General features: G+C 63.6%; 2 protein-coding genes across 5 annotated transcripts in view; one reads left to right on the top strand and one right to left on the bottom strand.

Moving 5' to 3' along the window:
- Positions 1-9,642, top strand: part of FRMD1 (FERM domain containing 1) — a 34,992-nt gene extending 25,350 nt beyond the window's left edge. The window contains exons 5-13 of the mRNA XM_040628066.1: positions 228-304; positions 1,375-1,561; positions 1,696-1,851; positions 2,394-2,456; positions 2,671-2,739; positions 3,410-3,584; positions 4,158-4,529; positions 5,889-5,968; positions 7,233-9,642. Coding sequence (XP_040484000.1) covers positions 228-304; positions 1,375-1,561; positions 1,696-1,851; positions 2,394-2,456; positions 2,671-2,739; positions 3,410-3,584; positions 4,158-4,529; positions 5,889-5,968; positions 7,233-7,364 — 1,311 coding nt within the window. The 3' untranslated portion in view covers positions 7,365-9,642. The remainder of the gene's footprint in view (positions 1-227; positions 305-1,374; positions 1,562-1,695; positions 1,852-2,393; positions 2,457-2,670; positions 2,740-3,409; positions 3,585-4,157; positions 4,530-5,888; positions 5,969-7,232) is intronic.
- A 5,479-nt stretch (positions 9,643-15,121) lies between these two features.
- The window catches only part of KIF25 (kinesin family member 25), a 35,070-nt gene continuing 31,851 nt past the window's right edge, over positions 15,122-18,340 (bottom strand). For 3 of the 4 annotated variants that reach the window (XM_008688457.2, XM_008688459.2, XM_008688460.2), the window contains 4 exons: positions 17,194-17,337; positions 16,680-16,835; positions 15,573-15,723; positions 15,122-15,433 (listed from right to left, as the gene is read on the bottom strand). In XM_008688457.2, coding sequence (XP_008686679.1) covers positions 15,424-15,433; positions 15,573-15,723; positions 16,680-16,835; positions 17,194-17,337 — 461 coding nt within the window. In that variant the 3' untranslated portion in view covers positions 15,122-15,423. The remainder of the gene's footprint in view (positions 15,434-15,572; positions 15,724-16,679; positions 16,836-17,193; positions 17,338-18,340) is intronic. The other variant, XM_008688458.2, reaches the window with a different exon arrangement.

Raw genomic sequence — 18,340 nt, 5'->3', positions numbered from 1 at the left:
CGAGCCGGCGTCCGCGTGTCCCTGGGGCCGGCCCGCCCCGGAGCTGCCCGCGGGGCCTCGGTCGCTGGCCCGCGGTGCCCCTGCATGTGCAGACGACATGCCAGGGGGGTGTCCTTCCAAGACGTAAGACAGCATCACGAAAGTCATGAAACGGCCCACGCGGGGAGCCGGGTGTGACATCGCGCCAGGGCCCATCCCGCCGTCAGCTCGTGGTGCTTCTCCCACAGGACAGTGGGCGGCCCCGCGCGCCCTTCGTGACCTTCCTCAGGGTGCAGTTCTACGTGGAGAACGGAAGGCTCCTGAGGTAACTTGCTGGGGTCAAAGGACATTCTCTGGGATGGAGAAAACAGCCGGGAACCAGGTCGTGGGAAGCACGATGGCGCTGCTGCTGGGCGGCCACAGGAATTCTTTTTAACTGAAATCCGCTGTGGCCGTGTGTCCTTCCCACGCCCGCAGCTTCCCTCCCCGGGGCGGGTTTGCACCTGCGGGCGTGCGGGGTCTGAAGAGCTGTGCTTGCAACGGGCGCCGTCCGGCCTCGGCTTCCAGGCTCTCAGCGGCACCCCCGCGGGCGTCTGTGCCTGGGTGGAGGGGTCAGCGGGCAGGCGCCCCGGCAGGCTCCCTCCTGGCTTGTGGGAGCTGCTCTCTGGCGAGATCCACCCCCGAGCTTACAGGGTATCGCAGAGCTCCCCAGGACCCTCCAGGGACCTGAGTGGCTCCCGGAACAGGGACAGGAGAAGAGGGCCAGTGTCCCCAGGAATTCCCTGAGCTCCTGCAGGTGGGCCAATGGCAGACAGGTGGGGAGGAAGGGTGGGGGTGGGGGTATGTGTTGTGTGGAAGGTTCTGGAGAGTGGGGCCGTGTGGTTGTGTGGAAGGGTCTGGAGAAGTCATCGATGGGAGAACTGGAAAGTGGAGGGTGGTGGAGGGCAGTGGCCCTACACTATGTGGCCAACCATATCAATGGTGTTAGAAGATCGGAGCCTGCTCTTGCCTCTTGTTGGAAAATCGGCAGAAGGAAGAGCTTCTGTCGGTTAGGTCTGCTCCTCGTTCCAGTGGATTCCAGCTAGCCCCCGCGCATGTGCTCTTCTCTGGAGCTCTACCCACCACGCCGGGGAGCGTCCTAACTGGAGAAGGAGTCTGACCTTGGCACTCCCGGTTGGAGCATTGAGTCGCCCAAGCCTCTCAGCCACAGAGGTCACGGGCCAAGTTGGTCTGTGCCACCATGGAAAGTGGCCTGTGGTGTGACAAGGACGGGAACTCCTGGAACTCGGAGGAGCCCTGAGGGCTCAGGGCCCGAGGCAGCCAGAGGGCCACCGGGTGTGCCTGGATAACCCGGCCAGAGCCGGCCCCTCACCCAGACCCCCTGCTGCCTTCCAGGGACAGGACGGCCAGACACCTGTACTACTGTCACCTGAAGGAGCGGGTGCTGAGGTCCCAGTGTGCCCACCGGGAGGAGGCCTACTTCCTGCTGGCGGCCTACGGGCTGCAGGCTGACCTGGGCAACCACCGGGAGCCAGTGCACGTGGGGAGGTACTTCGAGCCGCACGCCTACTTTCCACCGTGGGTAAGACCCCCGTCGCCTGCCACTCGCCAGCCCAGGGGAGGACCTGTGGCCCCGGCGCTGGGGCCGGCTGAGGGGCGGGTGGGGGGGGGAGGAGGGAGCAGGCCGGGCCTGACGGGCCTGTGCCTCTTCTCCAGATCGTCGCCAGGAGGGGCAGTGCCTACATCCTCAGGCACGCGCCCGCCATGCACCGTGAGCAGCGGGGCCTGAACCCCACGGAGGCCGTGCTGCGTTTCATCAGGGAGGCCTGCCGGCTCGAGGACGTGCCTGTCCACTTCTTCAGGCTCTACAAGGTCAGGGCGTGGACGAACCGGGACTTGAGGCCACCTCAGAGCTGCCTCTGCCCCAGATGAGCAGAGCCTGGGGGCAGCTGGGACACAGCCCCGGGACAGGGCAGACAGCGTCCCCACTACTGTAGTAAAAGGGTGGCTTTGTCAGGGTGGGGCGCCATTCCAGCTCCAGAGTGTGGAGTCAGTTCAACCTGGGTGGGGTGGTGGCCCGACCCCACTGGGCTTCCCTGTGATGAGAGCTGCCCGGCCTCTAGCTGGCGGGAAGGAGACAATCTGCTGAATGGGGCTGATGCTGGTGTTTTCCTGCCGGGGTCTGCATGCAACGCGGGTTGTTTTGGGAGGAAGTTAGGGCTGATGGCTCATGACTGGGGCTTCAGGAGCTCACCTACGTGGGGACAGGAGAGTTAGGGCTGGTGAAGGAGGCAGGGAGGTGGGTAATAGGCCTCTAGCATCAGAGAGAAATGGGATCCTGCTGTCCGTGGTGGGACCCACCCACCACCCCAGGCACAGGGCTCTTGGCCTCTCTGAAGTTGGTGTTCTTTTAGGATAAGGATGACAGACCTACGGTCATCCTGGGACTGACCCTCAACGGAATGCAAATCTATCAGGTGCTGGGGAAGAGCCGGTGGAGCGCCCTCCCTCCCTCCCACTCCCCTCCAATCCCTACTCTACCCCTCTCCCCTTTTCCTCCACTCTCAACCCCCACCTTCTTCCCCTCTTCCTTCCCCCTCTCAGTCACTCCCCTCTCCCCATTCTCCTTCCCCTTGAAGGGCCACACTCGTCCTCTAGTGGACCCTCCTGAGCGGCTCTCTGGTTCTGCAGGAGACGAGCCATGCCCCGGAGCTGCTCTATGACTTCCCCTGGTCCCACGTTGGGAAGGTGGTGTTTTTGGTACGTGTCTGAGGGGGGCAAAGTGGGAGGGGTTTCAGCCTCCAGGAGAGCCCAGCACACACTTGTACTTCAGGCCATCTCCTGGGCACTTCGTCCTCTGTGGGGGTGCGGGCGCAGGCCGAGCCCCTGCACCCGGGGCGTCCAGGGCATAGATGGCCCTGCCCTTGGGAAGCACTTTGCAGCCCCTGTCCTGGCCCCTGGCGTTCCGATCCCAGGAGACCTTCCATCTCCCGTGGGGAGAACACGAAGGGAAATGAGGAGTCCATCATAGAAACACACCGCTGGGGCCGCCAGCCTCCAGCTGCCGCTGTGCCTGTTGTCCTGGCCTCACCGCGCCTCCCTGGGCCTGGCCTGGCTCTCGGGGCTGGAGCTTGCAGACGGGGGCGCCGGACAGAGGCTTGCGGCAGACCCTTCCTCTGGGCGCGTAACCGAGTCCTGGCGCCCCGTCCTGGGACTCGGGCACCCCCATGGCGTTGGCCAAGGCTGAGGGGACGCGTTAGCCACCTTCTTACAACTGAGCGCAGGGTGCTGTGTGCCCCGAGCCGCCACTGCGCACGGAACTGGGACTAACGGGGTGGCTTCCTAGTTCGGGGTTACGGCTGCTGCTTATGGCGCTTGCGCTGTCCCATGGTCTCCCCATGAAGTTGCATGTCGTCTCCTCTCGGTTCAGGGGAAGAAGTTCGAGGTGTGGCCGGACGGGCTGCCGTCGGCGCGGAAGCTGGTGTTCTACACGGGCTGCGCCTGGCGCTCCCGCCACCTGCTGAGGCTGCTCGGCGCCAGCCACCAGCTGCGGCTCGTCCTGCAGCCCGCTCTGCGCAGGCTACAGCAGCGGGAGGAGGCCGAAGGTGCGCGCCAGCCCGCTGCCTGCTCCCCACCGGGCTCCAGCACCAAGAGGGGGGCCTGCGCTGGCCCCTGGGCTCCTGCGTCCCCCTCGAAACGGGAGGAGGCGACGCTGCGCCTCCCGGAGCCCAGTGCCGGAGATGGGGCCCGGGGACCTTTTGGATTCTGGGAAAGCGTTCTCAGGGGGCGGGGTGGCATCGGGTGACGTGTGTCTGCGTGATTGTGACCGTGCTGCTCATGTGCAGGCCGCCGCGTGGGGGTCCCTCAAGCCGAGAACCACGTGCAAGCTGCAGGGAACTATTACTCGGGCGTGTATCGGGAGCAAACTGGCTGCGGTGACAGAGGCCCCCTGGGTGGGCTGGGCTGTAACTGTGGGTACCCAGGGCCGTGATCCCTGGACGGCACACTCCTTCCCTCGCACTGCACCTCCTGGGCCTCGGCGCCCGTGGAAGGTGAGGGTGCCTGGCAGGTCCCCACAGCCACTGGTGGCCACCAGCAGCTCCAGGAAGGTAAGACAGCGCCTTTGTCCCCCTCCTGTGCCCACTCTTACACTGGCCGTCCCTCCTGTCCCTGCGCAGAGAAGAAGCATTATCGCGAGTCCTACATCAGCGACACGCTGGACCTGGACCTGGACCTGGACCCGGGCGGCAGGGGCTCCCCAGGCTCCCCTCACAGCGGGGACAGCAGGGACAGTGGGGGCAGCAGCCAGCACCTCCCCCACCGCCTGTCCGTCCGGTCGGCCGACAGCCACAGCAGCTCCCACACATCAGGCATCGAGGCTGACGTTCGGCCCTTGGAGCCCGGGGAGATGTCAGTGGATGCGCCCTTGGGTGCGGAGGCTCCCCGTGCAGAGGCCCCACCCTGCAGCTCCAGCACCAGCCAGAGCAGCCACTGCACGGACGGTGGCAGCGGGGACAGGCCCGAGGGGGACACGAAGGGCTGGGCAGATGGTGAGTGTGCGTCCCGGCCAGCCCCTGGCTGGGCCGCGGTGGTGGGCACCAAGGTGACACGCATGGACCGCACCCCCGGAGAGGTTGGGTTGCACGTGACTGTGATTTCTATGTGACCCCTTCACTATTCCCCAGCATGACCAGGCCCCCCCGCCATGAGGTGGCCTTGGGCCTGTGGTCAGAGAACAGCGGGTCCTCGGTGTGGGTGTGGTGTGGTGGGGTCCTTCGGCCTTCTCTGCAGCTGGTCACAAGAGGCTCCTCGGACTTTCGGGAGCCCGACCTGGCCAGTGCCCCTCCCTCATCATCCAGACATCAGGGAGTGTTTCAGCCAGAGCCTTCTCTAGCCCCACGGGGCCCGTGAGGTCACATCCAGCCATACGGGGCTGGTGAGGCCACGAGACGAGAGGTTTCCAGGAGTTGTAGGACCCAGTGTCTGTTCAGCTTAGCCCTCAGGGCTGTTTCTGCAGTGGCTGGGTGTGTGAGGGCCCTGGAATGCTTTCTCTGTCACCCCAGGAAGGTCCCATTGACTCTGCTGTTCCTGACCATCCACAGCACCCTCAGCTGTGCACGTGACGGGCATTTGTGGGGACCAGCTGCAGGTCCCAGCCACCCAGGACCACTCAGAGTCACCTAGAGTCACCACGGGTCACCAGGGCCAACTGGGGTCTCCCAGAGTCACCTCAGGACAGCAGAGCCAGCCGGGTCGCCCAGAGTCACCTCTGGTCACTAGGGCCAGCCGGGGTCAGGTGGTCTGGTTTGCTGGTAAAGGACCACGTGGCTTCTATCTGCGTTTCTGTCCAAGCCTGCAGTCTGCAGTCCACTGTGAACAATAACAATAATAATACGGGGTTTGCCCAGTTAAGAGCCTGTTTTGACTGGACATCGGAGCCTTTGGCCAACCAAAGCACTCGGGCTACCAGAGAGGAAGGAGGGGGCAGTGAGAGCTTGGGGCGGGGGGGCGGTGAGGGCTAGGACCCTTGCCTGGTTTACGGCGGAGGGCCCCTGCAGGGCTGGTCCCGCGGGGGCCCCACGGGAAGGCGTCCTGTGCCGGGGCTGTCGCTTCCACGGGCAAGGACCACCTGAGCGAGGAGGAACCCGGGGGGCCCTGACTGTGGCCCACGGAAAGCCTCGCACATTCAAGGGGGCTCAGACACCTCCGTGGGGAGCACGCAGGACCCGGTGTATGATTGCAGACCACCTTCTCTCACCACCCCTGCAGGCCAAGGCCCCTGGAGGAGGGGTGCATGGAGGCTCCCAGTCCCTTCCCGGTCCCAAGTCAGAGTCCCCAGGGGAGGAGGGAAAAGGGTGGGCTGCAGAGCTCGTCCCTGGCTCTGCTCACACCTTACCCCCTCCTCACAGCCTCTGGCCCAGGGCCCACGGCAGTCGTGCAGGTCCCGCTGACCGGGGTGAGGGGCAGGAGTGCCAAGGCCCTACACCAGGTATGTTGCCCCATGCCGGGCAGCCCCAGGCCGGCTCCTGCACCTGCTTTCCTGGCCTGCCCAGGCTCACTGGAGGCCCCCGGGGAGAGATCCCCGGACCTGCAGTCAGGCAGTGGGGGAGCGGAAGGCTTCCGGGGGAGCAAAGCAGGGCAGGGCTGGCTCCCCTGGGCCTCCGCCTCCCTGGTTGGGTGATCGCCGGGGGGGCAGGGTCCACCATCCCTGGGTGGCAAGCCCTCGAGGGGCTGCTCCAGGCTCCCCAGGGCGGGAGGAGGGACCGACGCCAGTGGTTATGGGCTGGAGGTACCCGCCTTGCTCAGAGCGGACCTGGGGATGGCTCCCTGGACAGAGAGAACATTAGGCTGTGATGGGACTCACAGAGAGGGACGGAGCTAGACCCAGGGAGGGGGAGAAAAGCCACAGTGCCCTGGGCAGGGTCAGCTCCCAACGCAGCTGGGGGCTCACGGCCCAGGGATGGCAGACAGGACATGGCAGCCAAAGAGCGATGAGTCGGCCTGTATCCCCCAGCCCCGCACGGCCTCTCTGCGGCATGAGCCGCCCTGCGGGATGGGAAGTGCCTGCTGCAGTTCAGTGTGGTGGGCGCTCGCTGGGCCCCCACCTGCACGGGCCCCGGGGCGCCCATCTGTGAGCCCCAGCACTGGACGGGCTTCCTCACACAGGAAATGGGGGTGGGAAGCTGTTCTCGACTTCCGAGGAGGCCTCCGGATCTTATCCCAGAATCGATCAAATAGTAACCACGTCCGAGTTCAAAGGAAGAAAAAAGCCTAGGGCTACAAGCCCCCCACCCAGCAGCCCCGAGGCCCCTTGGGACAGGGGTGGGCTCTGCATCAGGGCCCCAGCGGGGACCCAGGCACCTCCTGTAGGGGTCACCTCCAGGATAGGAGAGGGGAGAGAGGAGCCCACGGCGAAGGAGCCGCTCCCTCCCCGAGCTGTCCTGGCTGAGAACAGAGGGGCCATGGCCTGTGCCCCACTCCTGCCCACAGAGCTTGCGGCCACGGGTGGCACGAGGTGGGAGGACAGAAGAAGAGGGCTGTGTAGACAGTGGGCCCTGCAGGCTGCAGTGAGGACAGGGCGGGGCGGGAGCCTCCAGATGAGGGACTCTGGGGGCCGGGGGCAAAAGGCCGTCGTGCGGGCCTCCCCAGCCAGGGGTGCTGGTGTGTGCTCTCAGGGAGGACAGAACTGGGGGGGTGGCAAGAGATGGAGAGGCAGGCGGGAAGTCAGAATGCACCCTCACTCTCCCCTGCAGATGCCAGAGGCAGACCCACAGCACCGCAGCCCGGACCACGCACTGCCGGGAACCCATGCGGTGAGGTCCACGAACAGCCTCCTCCTGGTCCTGTGCAAGGACGACCAGCTCCCACAGGAGTTCGTGGTGTAGATGCCTGCAGATGTGGCTCCGCCCACTTGGGGCTCATCCACGCTGCCCAGCTTGTCCAGCCGGCACTGTTGCATCCACGAGACACGGCTCATCCACCCTGGGCTCTGTCTTTATAGCACGGCTGCGTCTACACAGCATGGCTCATCCATGTGGCAAGTCCTGTCCCCCTGGGGCTCTGTCTACACAGCACGGCTACACCCACGCAGAGGGCTTGATCCACACCTCACCCACAGCTTGGCAGCCTCCCACAGCAGGACTGTCTCCGGCCCTCACCCCTTCCTGCTCTGGAGGCTCCCGCCACCGCCTGGCTGACAGAGGCCCGCTGCCTGCACTCCTTCCTCCTGCACGTTCACCTGTCAGTGTGAGGAGCAGGCTTTGGTGTCGGACCTGGAGGGGAGGGTCCCACTCTCGTGCCAACCATGACGGCCCCAGCTCCATCCATCTGGGTCACCAGGAGGCAGAAGTCAAGTCTTCTTGACCACACAGTCTCCCGGCGAGTGGGGGGTGGGCCGTGCTGGCCCTTCAGGTTGCCCTCCCCCTGTCTGTTCTGGGAAGGAAGAGGTGTTCGCTGTGCGCCTGCAGGTTCTCTCTGCACTGACCCGTGATGGGTGGTTAGACTAAGTGCACAGCCTTCTGGGAGCCTTTGAACCATGGTCGTGGTCGCTGGTCCCAGCTCTGGCCACAGGCTTCTGCTAGACCACTCTGTTTGCAATCCCTGTCTGTGAGGTGTGGTTCTGGCTGTCACCCCAGACCTGGCTGGTGGATGACCCCTGTCCACCACCCCCAGGATACAGACATCCCCAGAGGCACCATGGCTGAAGCCGCAGGATCCTCTGGACTCTGGGCCCCTGCAGAGCTCGTAAAGCCAGAGAGGCAGCTAGGCCCACCAGAGGCAGCTAGCCACGATCTACACACTGCATATTCCTCCCTCTGCACCCTAAGACAGAGCCCAAGTGTCCCGGTCCTTTCCCACCACAGGTCACACGGGAGCAGCCAGGGCTCCCGGCCTGGGACAGTGCTGGTTACCCTTAGGGGTCAGAAGACTGCAGGTGAGATGGGGTGGAGCAGGGACCAGCCTCAGCCCCACCCTCCGCACCTGACCTGTCCTCCATGTCTGGCGAGGTTCTTCCCAGCTTCACCTGACTCCCGTTGGAGGCTTCACACCCGAACAGCTGGGCGGTTTTACCGTTCATGCGGTAGCAGGTTCTGGAAAAGTGTGCTTTTGAGGGACAGCTGACCTTCACTCAGGGCTGAACCATCCATGCGTTCAGAGGCCAGTGCATAGGCAGCCTGTGACAGCAGGTGCACAGCCCAGCCCCAGCGGCTAGCTTGCGGTTGGACCGTGTGTCTCAGGAGCAGGCTGGGAGGATTCGCTGTAATTAAGGGCTGTGCTTTCCTTTCCAAGGCAGGGTGGCTCCCTGGGGTGGAGGCATGCTCCCCTCCCCCCCAGACCCTGCTTGCAGGTGGCCTTCCTGGAGCCCCCCGCCACCTGGATGGTGCAGAGTCGCTGGGCTGAGCCCGCTGGTGGACGGAGTGCATGTTAGCAGACTAGCACTTGTGTCCCCAGGTGGAAAAGCGGGGTCTGGCTGCATCGCACCTGCCTCCTAACCCCAGCTGGGCCCCTGCATCCCGTCAGAGACCCCGAGAGCAGCTGCTCTGGAGCCGGTGGGCTGTGAGACGGTCGTAACAAGCCCCGAGCCTGAGGTTCCTAGTGGGCATCGGTGTGGTACGGCTCATTTTACCTGGGTCCCTCTGGCCTCTCCCCTGCACAGGATCCCCACCCGTACACCTGCTGTCCCCTTGGTCTAGATGGACTGACTCGTGCCTGTCTGGTGGTCCCGAATACTCAGCGGTGTTGGGGAGCCCACTGCCACACAGCCCTATGCCCGGGACATCTCCCAGTGTCTCTTGTGCTCGTGCTGGGAAGGCCACGTGGGCATGGGACCTCAGCTCAGGCTCATTTTGGTGATAGAGGGCAGAGTTTGCGAGCCATTGTGTGTGTGTGTGTGTACACGTGTGTGTATGCATGTGTGAGCATGTACGTGTGCACATGTGTGCACGTGTGTGCACACGTGTGTATGCATGCGTGCATGTACGTGTGCGTGTGCATGTGTGTTCGTGCGTGCACACGTGTGTATGCATGTGTGTGTGCGCCCACACACATGCACACATACAGCAAGGTTGACGCCGCCTCTGGCTGGGCTTCCTGACCCTTTCTGTGAAAGGAAATCTTGTGTGCGTACACACTGGGCACGTGTAATAAAGAACTAAATCCACACCTCCCACGTACACTTGGACCAGCCTGCGCTGGGCAGGCCAGGAGGCGGGGCTGCACGGTCACACTGGTAGCTGGTCCACTGGGGGCTTCTCCTGTGAACACACGCTGTGTCCCAGCACTTCCCGGACAGGGGCACGTGGAGGGCCACTCATGCCCCCTGGGGCTCATGGTTACCTGATGCGTTCCTTAGAGAGAAGCCAGGCTGCTCCACCCACCTTCTGTGGCCTGAAGTTGCTGAAGGGGTAGTGCTGCTGTGGGGGCTGGAGGGGCGGGGAGAGCCAGGGGTCACCATGCGCACCCAGGCCCCCTCACTAGACAGACGTCACAGGCCAGGCCTGGGCAGGGGCTGGCCAGGGTCAGGGGTGGTGGGGCAGGCTCTCTGGGCTGCCCGTTTGGTCCCTGTGCAGGAAGTACCCGGCCCTGGGCTACCAAGGGCACCAAGTCTAGTGGCCACAAGAGAAAAAGCTGAGGGGGGGCCCCCCCGAGCAAGGCAGCAGGCGGGGCCTGAAGGGTGGGAGAAGGGCATCCAGAACCGTCTGGGGCTGCTGCTTCCCATGAGTTTCCAAAATCACAAGACCTGTCCCCATAGTAACAAATGGGGTTGCGCCTGCTCTGGTCTAAGGTCCGTGGATATTCCTTTCCTTCAAAGAAAACGTGGGCACGAGAGCTCAGCCCAGCAGACTGATTTGCTGCTGCACAGAGAAGGTGTCGGCTGGGGCAGAAACGAGCTGGCGGGCCGGCCCCGCACACAGGCCCACGTGTGCACACGGGAGGGTGAGCAGACGTGGTGAGTGGATAGGGGTTGGCAGACCGCCCACGGGGATGCCACGTCTGTCCCAGCTGCCACAAGAGGGTGCTGGAGGTACGCTGTGGGCCTCAGCCCCGCGCTGCTGCAGGCCTGGGTGTCTGGGAGGGGCTGGACCAGCCCCGCGTGCTCAGGGCCATGTGGTTTCTGACCGGCTACTCTTGGTGCAAGTTGGGGCTCCCATGCAGGCTCCATCTCCCATCGCCCCGGATGCCACCCATCTGTGAATGGCTGGGGCCAAAGGAGGAGGGAGGCCAGGCCCAGTGCCCTGTGTCCTTGGCAGAAGGGGCAGCAGGGACCGTTGGCTGACCCCAAGAAACCACCAGAACCCAGGCGGGGCTCCTATTTCTGTCCTTCCTCCAGGCCCCATGGACAGACAAGGAAAATTATGCCAAGTGTCTGTTAACCACTGGGTAATGTCGGGTTGCTGGGCTGAGCGAGGAGCACAATTAGAGGCCAAGAGGGGGCCGGGTTGGTGGTCTCCAGCTCTCCCCACTCCTGCCCACCCGGAAAAAGTGAAAGCCAGACACAGAGCGGAGGCAAGAGTGGCCGGAAAGTCAGAAATACCAGTTTCTCCTTTGTGTAGATTAGGACTTTGTCTTTCAGGCAAAACAGATGTTTTCCTGGAAAATGGGTCTTAACTAGTAGGGATGGATGGTTTGTGAGAAGAGGCAGGTCGGGGCTCGCTTGGGGCTGCTAAGTGGGCTGATTCCCCTACACCCCGAGACCACGGGTGACCACCGGTGACGAGGGTCGTGTGGCCCCGCAGGGCTGTGGCAGGTCAGGGCACGGGCAAAGCCCACACGTCTCCCTGCACTACAGCCTATGGGGCCGGAAAGGAAGCCCACCCAGGTTCTCTCTGGACCCCAGGAGTGGGCAGACGGCTCAGGAAAGTGTAGGCCAGCGCTGACCACTATCCTCTCCAGCCTGGCCTGGGCCAGGTTTTGATGGAGGCCAGAGGCTGGGTTACCAGGTCTAGATTCACAGAACCCCTGAGGGCTGGTGTGATGCAGATCCCTGGCCAACTGCCTGCTCTTGCTGCGACCCTACCTACCCTGGGGTGAGGCCAGGGGAGTCGGGCGTGCACTGGGGAGCACTGGCTGCCGCCCTGCTAGGATGCAGGACAGGGCAAATGGACCTGGGGGCAGTTCTGCTTGGGCCGGCTGCCCGTGCAAGGCGCCTGTGGCTCTCGGGGGACCCATAGACCATTGAAGTCATGGACCCAGGAGTCCAGAGGGCATGTCTAACCTTCACTTAGGCTTGGTGAACTCTGCCCTGTGGCCCCTGGGTCACCTAGGCCAACCTCCTTGGGAGACAGAATCCCGAGCACAGGACGTCCTTTCTCAGGAAAGGCTAGCCACTCCGTGGCGGGCTGCCCCAGAGCCGCTGCGTGGGCTTTGAAGCTCGGCAGAGGAGAAGAGCAGACTGGGGACCAGGGCGTCTGTCCAGGAGACCTGGGGATTGTAGAGAGGAGCTGGCCACAGGCACAGTGGCCGGGGGCTCCGAGGAGGGAAGCAGGGGGGTCACGAGGCCCATCAGAGTTCGGCCTTGGCCCATCAGCACATGGCTACGTGGTTCTCTAAAATTTGCAGATTGAAGGCGTTTTTAACCATAGGTGGCTAAGACTACTGACCCCCCGCAAGGGTTGGTTCCACTGCCCCTCGTGGAAGGGCAGCAGGACGGGGACCCAGCCAAGGGGTGCAGGTCGGGTCTGGGGGGTAAGGGTGTGGAGTTCACAGGTGACTGACCCCCAGGCGGGGACAGAGTGGCTTCCAGGAGGTGGGGGAGGCAGAGGAAGGCCTGTGGCCCCCCTGCTTGCCCCGCTGCCCCCAAGCATTCGAGCACCGGGAGGCGGAGCACCGGGGGGCCTCAGCCCGTATTCAGCCTGGAGTTCAGAACAGGGGGTGTGGCAGGGCCCCGGGGTCTCGGGGTTGTTCGTGCTCTTGACTTTTTAAGAGTTCTCATTGGATGCTTCTCTATTCTATCCAAGTACTTAACTCAGCACCTTTGGAATCCGTCACCTCACTGTTTCCCGCGGGAAACCCCCAGCTGTCCCCGTTCTGGCCCTCAAGCCCCCGCCGCCCTGGCCCCGGGCCTCACCCTGCAGCTGCCCCCCCCACAGCCAGGGGCGGGGTTTCCCAGACAGTGTGCCGGGGACCCCTCCCGCTGACGCCCACGCGGCCGCGCTCCCTGCAGCCCTGGCCTTCCTACGTTGTCGCCAGCAGACACCACGGCTCCAGCTATGGCACGGCACGCAGGGAAAATGCGCATGGAGGGGGACGTGACCAGCGCTGGTGGTTCAGCATCCCTGAAATACACTTGGGGGTGGGGGCACCAAGCAAGGGAGAGAAAGCCGTCCTCGTGAGCCAGTCCCAAGAATGCGGTAGACAAGCCCTGAGGGGCGCGGGGGCTCCCTGTGCGCAGCGTGCCCTCGGTACAGCGGCTTGAACAGTGTCTGAGGAAGGTCAGGGCGCTCTGTCCCCGGGGCAGGGGCGGTCAGGGGAAGGGAGCGGGGAGGGGGGCAGGACTAATTCCGATCCTGGTTCTGCAGTCTCCGGGGGGCTCTGCCGCGTTCACTGTCGTGTCCCCAGCGGCTGGGTCTCCAGCGGGCGGCTGTCAGGTAGGGAGTGGAGGGCCCTGGGTGCCCGGAGAAGACGGTGCCCTGCGTGCGTCAGGGCATGTGGGACACGGGCTCCCCGTGGGTGCCCCCCATGTTCTCCCTCCTGTGCACGCGAGCCCTCACCTCCGGGAGACACAGGCCCCGCAGGCGGCAGAGACAGATGCAGGCTGTGTACAAGGAGCAGGGGAAGGTCCGGGGATTCGTGCGGCCCTAAAGCCCTAGGACCCACTCTGGCATCCGGACAGTGACACCCACCCCAAGGCCAAGGCTCAACGTCCCCTCCTCCACTGACGAAGTGTTCTCTGTCTTTGCCAAACACACCCAGTCAGAGGCGAGGTTTGCGCGATTACCAGGACAACACGGAACAAGCAGCCCCGAGGCCGGGCACTCCGCCACCCTGAGGCCTGGGGGCTCCCACGGCCACGGCCATGGCCACGTGCTGACAAAGGCCCTGAGTGTGCATTCACACGGTGAGCCTGTGCGCACGCACTCCCCCTGCCCCAAATGCTCCCGTCCCTGCTCTGTCGGGAGTGGGCACCACGATGCTCCCACAGTGAGGCCTGTCACTGCCTCAGCTTCCAGAGGCCAGTGACCATCTCGCAGGACAGTCCTGAGGGGGCGTCGGGGTGGCAGGCACGGGACGCTGGGCTGCAGAGGGGACGGACGGTGCGGAGGTGGCCACTCACAGTGCGTGCGAGGAAGAAAGTTCTTGCTGGGCAGTGGGCTGCGCCCTGAAGAGTGGCCAAAGACCCACTTCATCACTCTCCAGCCCGCCCGGCGCGGTCCCCTACCTGCCTTGGGACGCAAGCAACGTGTCCCGCACAGGCTGCATTGGAGAGGCTCCCGGGACGCACACCCGCTCTAGGGCTGCCCTCACGGACATTTGGATCTTTCTGAGCCGTGGGGGCGTCTCGGAGCCTTGGGGGGTGTGAGGTTGCCACGGGGATCCTGCAGTGACAGGACAACCCTCCCCACCTGCTAACACCCATCTGACACTCGCAGGCGAAGACTGCCCTGCACTGCTTCCCATGAAGCCTGGGGCGACTGTTCAGTCACCGTCACCATCACCCCCTCCGCGTCAGGGCCTCTAAAACGGATTTGTCCGTGACCTTGCTGGGTTTTCACCTCTTTGGAAAATCGTATCACCAGCAGCTGTGCTGCTGACGTCTGAGTCACGGCTTGCATGCTGTGTCCACGTGCTGCTGTCGCTGTCACGCTCACAGCGTACACTCATTGCGGTCTGTCCTCCAGCGGCCAATCTATCACCTTCCCAATCATCTACATAACCCGCCCCCGCCGTCTGCGGAGTCCCCCTCCCACAGGGGACTCCCAGCCCCGTTACCTTCAGCGCGGGGCACGTTTGCCGCCTGCCTGAGTGTGCCCAGCCTCGCACCACGTGGGCCGAAAGCCGGGCAGGAACCGGGCTCCCGGGAGGTGCGGGGAGGAATAGGAAGGCGGTGAGTAGCCGCGGCCCTGGACGCGCTGCCCCCCCCCCCCGCCCCGGCGACACTGAGGCAGGCGTGGGTCCTCGTGCCTCCCTCCGCACGGCCACGCACCCCGTCCCTGGAGCCACACGCAGGGAGCAGGCTTGCGGGCTTTGTGCTAATCACCAGAAAATCATTCTGCTCGCTCTCACATAAGACAGGCTGCGGTCTGACCGTATTTTCCGCACACCTAAGCCGCTTGTGCTACGGACGCATCAGCGGGGAACGGCGTCTGGGCCTCACTTCCAGGGCCACATGCGCGGCGAGCACACAGCCACGTGTCCTGTTGGTCTTGACGCCCGCACGCCCGTGGGCACGGCTCAGCGCGGCTTCCACGGAAGCAACCCCCATGACTACACTGAAACTGCGACACACACACACTTCATCAGCACGCGGCCCACAATGGGGGGGTGTTCGCTCTGCATCTGAGTTCCCAGGGCCCCTGGATCCCACCCACGGGCCCCACGCTCAGAGCCTGTGCTCCGCCATGTGTCAGGCATCATGGCCAGCTCTGGGACGTCGGCTTGGGACGACGCGTCATCACGAGGAGGAATGATGACATAAAACATCTGCTCTTCATGGGGTGTTTGTGCGGACCTGGCATCTTGCAGATGAGGGGACGGGCTTGATGGGCTAAGGAATTAGTCCAGGTCAGGCGGCCAGCAGGAGAGCCCAGGGCTGGGGTTCCGGAACTTGCGCTCTGATCCCGGGGCCTCGTCTGGTCTTCGCCCCTTCCCTGCCGGCCGGCAGCAGCACAGCTCCTTCTGCTCAGCCTTGAGACGCCTGCCCCCAAGTCCCATCCCCCGGGGCTCCTGGGACACGTCTGCTTCTTGCTGGGCGTCTCCGGCTCCTGGATGATGGGTCAGCCTGTGTCACTGGTTCCTTGGAAAACAACAGGCTTATGAAGTCCAAAGTAAACGAGCTTATTCTGGGGCACGTACATGGTCAAGTAATGATGGGAAACTCATCGTAAGGGTGGAGAGCCCATCAACATGCAACACGACCCCTGCTCCTGCTTCACCTGGGTCTTCGGGAGGCCGGACTGCCCCCTCCAGCTTGGCCTCGCTGGACTTGCCTCACCCGGGCCCCAAGCCCCAGGCACCGCAGTGTCTCTGCCACGTGCTTCCGGGAGGGGGACACGCAGAGAATCACCAGGAGTTTTGCGTCACCTCCTTTAAAATAAGAAGCAACAGTAGGTGAAAAGAATCCCAAGAAAAACCCGGCATCATGAGCTACTGCAGAGCCCGCGTGGAGTCGGGACGCCGGCTGCGGGGGCGCGGGCCTAGGCGCAAGCCGCAGTGGGGCTGGGCCACTCCTGGCGAGGGCGCGAGCTGGCGGGGCCCCCCAGTCCCCAGCCCGTTGCTTCTGCTTGTTGGACAACAGGGCTGCTGAGCAGCATGGAAGGAAAAGCTGAGGAAGGACAGAAGGACGGGGAAGGCAAATAGCGCAGACACTGGGAGGCCATGGCAAGGGCTGCACGTGACCCCTGTGGGCCCTGCCCCCTTGCTCTCAGCCACTCGCCCTGGGGCCCTCTTAGAGGCTGTAACAGCCTGGCCTCTTCCTGTGGAGAAAGCCCATCTGCAGTGAGAGAGGAGATGCCTGGAAAGCCTAGAACATTCTACCCCCAGCTATCCTCAGGGTAAGCTGCAGCTCGGAAAGGAGCAGACGATCCCCACCTGTCCCCTCCCCGTGTGGAACTCAGCCTGGGTTTCTGGCACCTGCAACCAATGTGTGGCACAAACAAGGGGACACAGCACGGGGCCCAGCTCACCGCCGTGCGCCCACACGGGCTCAGAGCGTCCCCACAGCTGTGAAGCCCACCACACGCCCGACGGGACGGGACACAGGACACGGAGGCTGCCCTGTGAGGAGCCAAGGACCTACTTGGAGGGCTCGGCAGGCACGTGCAAACCAAGCAGCCCAGTGCACAGCGACACTGAAGATAGTGCTGGAAATACTGCGGGGGGACAACAGTGACCTGGGGGGCTGGGAAGTCCCCCAAGGAGGTATGGCCAGGAGCAGCGAGCCCCCCACGGGAGTGGGCGTGCCGGGGCAGGGGACAGGGCGGCATGGCACCCCCTGGGGGTCCTGTGGTCTGGGGCCTCTTGTGGGGGGGCCTTATCGTTACCGAGAACGTCCTGGAGAAAGTGGGTGAGCTGGCTGTTGCGGTACGGGATGTGGCCTCTGCGCTCGGACAGGGCCCCCAGGACATCTGCGAGGGCCGCCAGGCTTCGGTTTATGAATGAAGTCTCCCTTAGGGCCAATCCTGTCACTCCAGACACACCTGGGAAAGTGCAAAGACCCAGTCACGTGGTTAGCAGGGGCAACAAATTCTCCGGCAACTTCAGGAAATGAACCAGGAAAAGCAAAACTGTTGCTTCTCAGGAGAGGAGCACTGAGTGGGGAGACCCTCAGTCCCATCGACGTCCTCCCGCAACACCCTGCATGGCCTCGACTGGGAACGGGCTGGCCGCTGCAGAGCCGTGGAGGAGGGCATCGCTTTGGGATGAGTGCGTCTGGCAGCTGTGGAAAGACAGCGGCCCACTGGGAGGAGCCGGTGTGAGGTCACTGCAGACGGCAACCACACTCAGGACTCCCCACAACCCTGCTCGCCCCAACAGAGGCCCCTGCTCTGGGCTCACCCGCACACTCGCTGCCCGCCAGGTCCACGAGCTGCAGCTTGGCGTGCACCTGCTCCGCGGGTCCCTGGGCCCCCGGGGACCCGGGTGAGGCTCTGCCGCAGGAGGGCCGCCCCTCGAGTGGTGGTCCATGTGACTGCCGGTCAGCTGCAAGGGGGTGACATGTACCCAGGAGTGACGTCCACGAAGCCTCCCTCAACTTCCCGAAGGACCACACTCCAGAGGGGACTTCCTCTGACTGACAGCTGAGGGGGGAGCCTGGCCACAGGGAGGGGCCTCTCTGGGTAACACAGGGAAGGGCGGAGGGAAGTGCACCACCCTTGAGGGGAGGCCAGGGCCCACGTAGTGCCATGAGCACTGAATGATGTTCCCGGAAATATTTGGTTATGACACGAATTAATACCCGCTGGGCCCTGACGGAGGTAAATTCCACAGTTTATTTCCCCCAAAGAAATCCTGAGAAAACCGTTCTTCATCTCGAAGTATGTGTCCATTTCATCGAGCATTATTCCTAAACAGACTTCTTAAAGAGATTTTTTAAAAGCCTAAATAGTATATACTCACTGTGGAAAGCATAAAAAAATACACATAATTACAAAAAAAATAGAAAAACACAAGAAGAACATAAAAACCACTCTGGTCTCCACGACCTTCTCATGTGTGGCTAGTGACTATGGGCTCCCTGGACAGCACCTGCCCACGCATGGCCCCGTCCTCCCTGCAGGTGCACCTGGTCCTGGGACTCGTCGGGACGAGTTCAGGGGGTGCAGGGTGGTCAGGAATCTCTGCATTCCCCCCCATCCTCCCTTGCCTGGGCCACCTTGGTGGCCACGGGGTCAGGGGCATGCCGCCCACTGGGACCGGGCGTCTGTGTGACCGCGTGTGAAGCAGGGCCCTGGACCAGCCGTCCCCCGCCAGTGGGCTCTGGCATGGGGAGCCTGCAGAAATTCGGGTCCTTAGCCCGTCCATCCCAGCCTGGGGGCCTTGTGCTTTGTGAGTCCCGCAGGCGACCCTGTGTGCTGGCCCTGTCCTCACCGACCAGGATGTGCAGACTCTTGCAACATGTGCCTTACTTTTCTTACGTAACTGGCACCATTGTATATACTGGTTTGTGATCTTCTAAACCCAAATCTCACTCACAGTCTCACTC

This window comes from Ursus maritimus, unplaced genomic scaffold (assembly GCF_017311325.1).
Source record: "Ursus maritimus isolate PB19 unplaced genomic scaffold, ASM1731132v1 scaffold_13, whole genome shotgun sequence".
In the NCBI taxonomy this organism is placed as follows: domain Eukaryota; kingdom Metazoa; phylum Chordata; class Mammalia; order Carnivora; family Ursidae; genus Ursus; species Ursus maritimus.
Note: the sequence above shows the minus strand (reverse complement) of the source record. Positions and strands in the feature narration are given on the sequence as shown.